The sequence below is a fragment of the Gasterosteus aculeatus genome, chromosome 5, assembly GCF_964276395.1.
Source record: "Gasterosteus aculeatus chromosome 5, fGasAcu3.hap1.1, whole genome shotgun sequence".
Taxonomy (NCBI): domain Eukaryota; kingdom Metazoa; phylum Chordata; class Actinopteri; order Perciformes; family Gasterosteidae; genus Gasterosteus; species Gasterosteus aculeatus.
In genome coordinates, this window is record NC_135692.1 from 17,457,310 (window position 1) to 17,465,741 (window position 8,432).

Consider the following 8,432-nt stretch of genomic DNA (forward strand, 5'->3'; position numbering starts at 1 on the left):
TTGTGTTTGATCGTCTTAAATGATTCTAAATATACAATTTTTCCAGGCGGATCATTGCCCACGATGCAGAACGTCATCGGTGTGACCAACGTGTCCGTGCACGTGAGCCTCTTGACGCCTCGGCTCTCAGCAGTTAGATGGTGGCAGCTTGGAACCGTAACTTTGCCCCCCCAAGTAAACCCTTGGCTTCATTAGCTGCTGCCTCATTTAAACTCCTCGTCCGTTTCATCAGTCAAAAGGAAACGGACATCAGAAGTTTGAGTGAAAGGTTTATTTTTTAAATCAGTCTGCAGTGCAAATGGTGCACACCATTTTTTGTTTGTCATTGACCAAATTGTCATTAAAGATTGTTCTACAGGAACATTAAATCAGTCACATTCACAGTAATAAAAAACTGCAGCAGGATACAAAAAGCTCACAAAAATATAAATCTACAAAGTGGAAGACTCATTTTAAAGAACAATCTAACATTATTTATTTCCCTTTTAAAAATGCCTTTAAAACCTTTAAAAAGAGTTCATGCTAAACTTCAGTTAGGATTTAGTAAAGTCACCTTAAACAAGCTAATTAAAGTTCAACAAACTCTTCAGGCTTCTGGTCTCTGACTTCGTCCTCTGCTGCTACATTAACAAAAATCTACATTAGCAAACAATCTCCGTGGACGCTTTGGATTTTGAAATGATTCAGAATTCTACTGAACATGAACAAATCGATTTTTTGATTTATCTCGATTCTAGAACGATTCGGTCTCGATTCAGAAAAGTTAATCGGAATTAAAAAAAAAGTCCGTCTCGCGTCTTTGCTCGCGGAGCGTGAACTTCCTCTCTGCTCGCGCTCGAAGGCGTTTTCTACGCGCTCGCTGTTCTTTCTGACAGTGAGGGGGCGGAGCCAGTCACCACGGTCTCTACCTGATTGGTTACAAACCCCGTCTTAGGATTGGCTGGAGTGATGCATTCACACAACTATAGAAGCGCATTTCCGCACTGAAGAAAGGGGATAGAAAGTGGAAATTCTGAGATAAAACGTTGTGAAAACACAAACGCCCCCCTTCGGTAACCGTAGTGGAGCGTAGATGACAACCGGCTACAAGCATCATTTACCATCATTACCGGCACATTAAGAGCAACGCGTCCAGCTCGCAGACCGGTCCGTCAGTCTGAATAGCGAATAACTTACTGAACTATGGAGGAGCCTGCGCACATCTTACCTCATTATTTACATTTTCCAAAAAGTCGATCCGTATTGAAAGTTGGCAAGATATTCACATATTTTGACTTTTTCCCGGTATTTTACAAATACGGACCGGTCTGAGACTAAGAGCAGCTTTTTCTTCATTTAAAATAAAAATGAATCTGTTTAAGATTTTTTTTACATCGGCTACTTCCATATTGTGTTGAAATGCAAGCTGCATTGGTTCTTGCATTGTTGATAGAAAATCATATTTGTGACAAAGATTTTTTTTTCTCTTATAAAAATTTGAGAAGGTAATTCATCTGTTGATTTTCTTTAATTATCAAATAAAGTAGGAAGTGATTAGCAACCTCTGAGTAGCAAACTCGGATTTGAGAAAATCGAGATGCATCGATAATCGTTTTATCGGTTTAGAATCGAATCGTTGACCTCTGAATCGGAATGGAATGGAATCCTGAGGTGCCAAGAGATTCCCACCCCTACTGAACATGAGGAGGTCTCATATTGGAGGACAACCGGCTGCTCACGATGTGCTTCGCTCCAGATGAGTTGTGTCAGAACTCACGAGCTACGCTAACAAGCTAACCAGAAATAGTTTTTTTTCAGAATAAAAGTATGGGACTGGCTGTTGGATTGGCTGCTCTTTGGAGGCTGAAAGCTCCGGACAAAGAGGAATGTTAGAAAGGAGCTCCTGATTGGTCCTTTCAGTGGGTGGGCTCACAATGACATCATCAGGCAGGAGTAAAGTCCCGTTGGACGGCTGAGTGAAGACGAGCCCCCCCCTGCTCAGTGGCCCATGATGTGGTTGATGTGCCCCTGAAACATTGGACACACGTATAACAAATACATCTGTAATAATGTGTCCCTGTACAGACAAGAGCTCCTTAGCATGAGACATGTCTCACTGCAGAGCAGTCTCTCTTTATAGAACCGTCTCACTGCAAATTAATCAATATGAACAAAAATATTATCAGAACTTACTGGTTCTCCTCCGAGACACCTGGAGCAGCAGAGCAGAGGAGATCTGGACCGACCCACACGGACCTGCATCATCACCATCAACACACACACAAAATCACCGGCTGTGTATTTTGGTCAAGTGAGTTATTGCTGTCTGCTGTCGTGACAACCCGAACTTACCTGCTGTTCTTGCTGCTGATTGGATACTGTAAAGGTGTGGGACGTTTCCATTGGACACTCGGTCACCTGGAGCTCCGCCCCAAAACACACTCGCTTCTGTAAGAAAAACATCAAGTTACCTGATGTCCAACTTTACTTTTTACTTCTTACACCTCGGAGGTAGATGTAGTACTTTATACACATCAGTTTAATTTAGCAGGTTCTGTTAAACAGGAAGTGAGCGCACAAAGAGACATTTTCTGAATTTGTACTGATCCGTGTACTTCTATTGTTTATCAATTTATTCACACAATTGGAATTTAACATCACATTGGTCCTTGAAAAAAATGTGAAGGTTATTAGGTTAGTTATATTTATTGATTATTAATCACTGATAAACACTTATTGACATTTCTTATTGCGTATGTATTAACCACCACCGCCGTTATCAAAAAGATGAATTAAAACAACCAGCTAATGAGCCTTCATCATCTTCGTCATCATCACTCACCGGTCTGCAGCTCCACGGCTCCACTTCCGCTTCCAGACTTCTCTTTTTCAGAACGTTAACACACTGCATGCTAACAGCTAGCGGCTAACGGAGCTAACTGATAACAGGGAAGACCTCTGCTCGGTTAGCCTAGAAGCTAACCTTCGGCACCCCTGGATGGTTAGCACGTTAGCATCACCCGATGATCCGGAGACGAGTGTCTTTGTTCAAACCGTGACCGGAAGTTGCCAGTTCCCGCTCACCGTGAAAAACCGACGAGTTCAAACGTTAACGGATAACTATTTGCAAGCTGTTAACTCTGGTCATTTTTTGAGCGACCTTCAGAGCGGAAACGTCAAGTTGACAGCAGCTACATCAACACTGGGATAAAGAGAGCAGTGCGCTTCACAATAAAAGCCCCGTCTTTCCGGGTTTTCTCGGTTAAATATTATTTCGGGAGGATTGTTTTAATTTGACAGCTGAAGACCGCTCAGTGTTAATTATTATAAACGCTAATTCATTCACTTCATTCACTAATAGTTCAAATAGAAAAACCTTTCACACTTTTATGTTGAGAAAAGTTTATTATACCTAAAGATAATTGACTTTCAGTAATGGTTTATTAGGTTGAATGGGTATATGGGTGTTGACAGGTATCTATAGAGAACCATGAGACAGTTATAAGGGATTAAAGTAGTATCTCTTGATACATTTAGGTTAATCTTAACCAAATCACAATTTGAAATGTGGAATTTGACTCCGGTTTCGACTTTGTTCTTAGCATACGTAAATACGTATTCATGACCCGTTTCATAGTATGAACTTTACAATAAAACAAGTGCCAATTTAGTGCCAAGTTAAACCAATTTCACGAACCAGGAAACATTTATTGCCATGATTGCCACAAAGAATTTCACTTTTAAAAAGTATAAATGATTATTTTTGTGGTCTCCTATACCTGGAACTCTTGCGTCCGTCTTCTTGACACTAACTTGACACTGAAATCTACTCTCACAACATGTGGAGATCTTGAATACTTGTCTTGTTCTACACTGCTCATCCTTAGAGAGTAAATCAGATAGCATGGGGGGGGGGGGGTCTATTTGACTGGACTCCATCATCATCATCAACGAAAACAGCAACCGTTCACTCTGACCTTCATACACCTACAGTCAGTCAACCGCCAGTACAGTTAATTATCATATAACAAACATGTATAGGAATATGAACAAATAATCTGTGTGCAAATCTGTGTACAGGCAGATCAATATATTTGTATTATTTATATTCAGAAATTCAATCAGTTGAAGCGGTCAAACAAGCTTCTTAAGCGTCAAATAAACTTTACGAAAACGGCTTTCCTGTTGTGAGACGCTCTGTATGTCAGTCTGTGAGTCTGTCCTACGGCCTGTGAGACACTATGTCCTACGGCCTGTGGGACGGTCTGTGAGACGGCCTGTGAGACGGCCTGTGGGACGGTCTGTGGGACGGCCTGTTGGACGGTCTGTGAGACGGTCTGTGGGACGGCCTGTGGGACGGTCTGTGGGACGGTCCGTGAGACGGCCTGTGGGACGGCCTGTGGGACGGTCTGTGGGACGGTCTGTGAGATGGCCTGTGAGACGGCCTGTGGGACGGCCTGTGAGACGGCCTGTGGGACGGCCTGTGGGACGGCCTGTGAGACGGCCTGTGAGACGGTCTGTGGGACGGCCTGTGAGACGGTCTGTGGGACGGACTGTGGGACGGCCTGTGGGACGGTCTGTGAGACGGCCTGTGAGACGGCCTGTGGGACGGTCTGTGGGACGGCCTGTGAGACGGCCTGTGGGGCGGTCTGTGGGACGGCCTGTGAGACGGCCTGTGGGACGGCCTGTGGGACGGCCTGTGAGACGGCCTGTGGGACGGTCTGTGAGACGGCCTGTGGGACGGCCTGTGGGACGGCCTGTGAGACGGCCTGTGGGACGGCCTGTGAGACGGCCTGTGGGACGGTCTGTGAGACGGCCTGTGAGACGGCCTGTGGGACGGCCTGTGGGACGGCCTGTGAGACGGCCTGTGGGGCGGTCTGTGGGACGGCCTGTGAGACGGCCTGTGGGACGGCCTGTGAGACGGTCTGTGGGACGGCCTGTGGGACGGCCTGTGAGACGGCCTGTGAGACGGTCTGTGGGACGGCCTGTGAGACGGCCTGTGGGACGGTCTGTGAGACGGCCTGTGGGACGGTCTGTGAGACGGCCTGTGAGACGGCCTGTGGGACGGCCTGTGGGACGGCCTGTGAGACGGCCTGTGGGACGGTCTGTGGGACGGCCTGTGAGACGGCCTGTGGGGCGGTCTGTGGGACGGCCTGTGAGACGGCCTGTGGGACGGCCTGTGGGACGGCCTGTGAGACGGCCTGTGGGACGGCCTGTGAGACGGTCTGTGGGACGGCCTGTGGGACGGCCTGTGAGACGGCCTGTGGGACGGTCTGTGGGACGGCCTGTGAGACGGCCTGTGGGACGGTCTGTGGGACGGCCTGTGAGACGGCCTGTGGGACGGTCTGTGGGACGGTCTGTGGGACGGCCTGTGGGACGGCCTGTGAGACGGCCTGTGGGACGGTCTGTGAGACGGCCTGTGAGACGGCCTGTGGGACGGTCTGTGGGACGGCCTGTGAGACGGCCTGTGGGGCGGTCTGTGGGACGGCCTGTGAGACGGCCTGTGGGACGGCCTGTGGGACGGCCTGTGAGACGGCCTGTGGGACGGCCTGTGAGACGGTCTGTGGGACGGCCTGTGGGACGGCCTGTGAGACGGCCTGTGGGACGGTCTGTGGGACGGCCTGTGGGACGGCCTGTGAGACGGCCTGTGGGACGGTCTGTGGGACGGCCTGTGAGACGGCCTGTGGGGCGGTCTGTGGGACGGCCTGTGAGACGGCCTGTGGGACGGCCTGTGGGACGGCCTGTGAGACGGCCTGTGGGACGGTCTGTGGGACGGCCTGTGAGACGGCCTGTGGGACGGTCTGTGGGACGGCCTGTGGGACGGTCTGTGAGACGGCCTGTGAGACGGCCTGTAGGTGATATCGGATCTTGGAAGAACTCTCTCCCTGTAACACGTTGTTCTAGTATTGCTCATCAACGGGTCTCCGTGGAAGAAAGCTGCCGTTTTGTTGTGCAGGTTGCGAGTTCATAGCTGCCTGCAGACTGAGGTTCTTGGATGTGTTGCTATGGTGATTTTGCCAAACTCGCTTTGTGGAACTGAGCCTGATCTATGTGATCTTATCCTGACAATTATCTGACTAACTCAGCCACGTACGAGGATGCTGTGATACTCCGGATTTTTGAATATATTTTGGTTGTCTGAGCCTTAAAGGGACTATTCAATCACATTCTGATTAATAACAGCTGCATATTTTGTATTTATATAAAGATAAAAGTGTTTATCGTTGTGTGCTACAGTGACAGCATGTGACCAGCAGCAGGAAGCAGAGTGATGACGGATCAAACCACACAGAGACTGTTTGGACCCTCAGAACTGAGTAGAGACAGACAGACAGACAGACACGGAGGGACACGTATGTATATATATTATATAAACTCAGTCAGTTTAGTTATAATTATTCATATCTTTTATAATCCAAATAAGTGTTAGTAAGTGGAAATATTAAAACATCATTTTATCAGAGGCAACGTTTTGGTCAGCTGATAGCGGCGGGCGGTTGTACTGTGTCGCTTTGATTGACAGGAGGGACAGCTCAATGATTGATTACCTCCAAACTGTGTGTGTGTGTGCAGACGTGGTGGACCTTGAAGTCTATTACGGGGTGAGGTCATCAAAGGCGGGTCAGAGGTCAGTCAGCCCCCCCACAGCGCTATGCAGGTACTACGTGTTTATGATGGGAGACGTGAGCTGAAACGTCCTCCTCCTTCTATCCTGTAGGGGGAGCTGTAGAACTACAGATACTACCACAGGATCACAGTACCACTGATGTACTACCATAGGATCACAGTACTACTGATCTCTGTATATATGTATATATATATATATGTATATATATATATATATGTATGTATATATATATATATATATATATATATATATATATATATATATATATATATATATATATATATATATATATATATATATATAATTAGTTATAGTTACTGTTTGCTATAATGTTTATTCTTTGTTCTATATTTCATATTGGTCCTATTTCATTGTATTTCATAGTAGCTGCACTAAATGGATGTTATACTTGTCATGTTAGTCGTACTCAATGTGTGTTATTTCTTGTACTTTGTGTGTTGTATATTTCAGGTTTGTCATCTCTTTCATCCTCGTCCTGTTTTTCTGGCTGCGTCTCACCTTGAAAAGACATCAGAGACGTCCTGGAGAATCCTGGAAGGGCCTTGAGCTCAGGGACAGATGAGCCGGAGTCCAGAGAGACAACAAAGGACAAAGAGACGGGACCTGGTCCAGGGACTGTTTATCGGAAGACAAAGCATAGCGTAAGACGCGCACACACACACACACACACACACACACACACACACACACACACACACACACACACACACACACACACACACACACAGGTTCTATGGACGCAGGAGAACATTCAACATTCTACTACGTTGTACTTACATATTGTGCGTATTGTAATTTCTGTATATATTTGACATGCGGTACGTTTTGTATGTATTGTGCGCGTTGTATATCTTTACACGTATTTATACGTACAGATTTTCCAATTGGAGTTGGGAGGCAAAACAGAGGGAGAGGACATATTACAGTTTTTGCCCGTTGCTTGAACACATTTTGTAAAATTTCGCTCATTGTGCCAAAACTCTACACACAAGTAAACATGACACAACAGTGGGAAATATACCGTTCACATCTGTGTCAAATTGAAACTCTACTATCAAACTCTAACATTCCTTTGTCAAAATGTAACTCTGATGACAAAATGACACATACATGCATCATATGACACATACATGCATCATATGAATACACTTTCAGATCAGCAGCAACACACTAGTCTACTTTATATAAAAAACTGCAGTCTTTTGTTTTTGTATACTGAACTTTACTGTATTTACCATACACAGTATACTGACACATCTCAACACTTTATCACAATGTGTTTCACAAAATACCACTTTTGTTGGAAACGGAGCATTAGCCACCGTGGAATACAATACCTGTGATATGGTACAGTACTGTAAATACTCCAGGGACAGTCTGAGTAGAGTATAGAGTTGAAGACATACCTGATGTCCTTATTATGGAGGCAACTGTGAAACGGCTTAGATTAGGATGGACTCTCTGCCCAGCTTCCCTCATAGTGAGGCCACGGTTTATGACCTGGTCCACCAAAGTTGCTCTTATGTCATCTGAAATAATGGTCCTCGTGTGGCGTCTTCGACCACGTCCTCCCCTCTGTCTCTGTCTTCCTCGTCCTCTGTCTCCATGCTTGCAAAGTTCTCTAAATGTGTTACTGCAACTGGGGCCTTTTTGTAGCTGGCTGTTTAGTGTTCAGTTGTGTAAGTAAGTGTTTTCAGTTGTGTGTCGAAGTCTTTTCAATTAACCAATGTGTGTTGTATTTTGAATAGATGTGTTTTCCCAACGGTACCCTGGGATTTAATTTTTGAACTAAGTGTCTTATATA

General features: G+C 46.0%; 1 protein-coding gene across 1 annotated transcript; it reads right to left on the reverse strand.

The window, feature by feature from the left end:
• Positions 1–256: 256 nt before the first annotated feature.
• On the reverse strand, positions 257–3,189 carry LOC120819668 (uncharacterized). Its single transcript, XM_040177314.2, has 4 exons — positions 2,822–3,189; positions 2,332–2,427; positions 2,173–2,235; positions 257–2,007 (listed from the first exon to the last, which is right to left on the reverse strand). Exons 1-4 carry the CDS (start codon positions 2,888–2,890, stop codon positions 1,978–1,980), a joined length of 258 nt encoding a protein of 85 aa, XP_040033248.1. The 5' UTR covers positions 2,891–3,189; the 3' UTR covers positions 257–1,977.
• Positions 3,190–8,432: the final 5,243 nt, after the last annotated feature.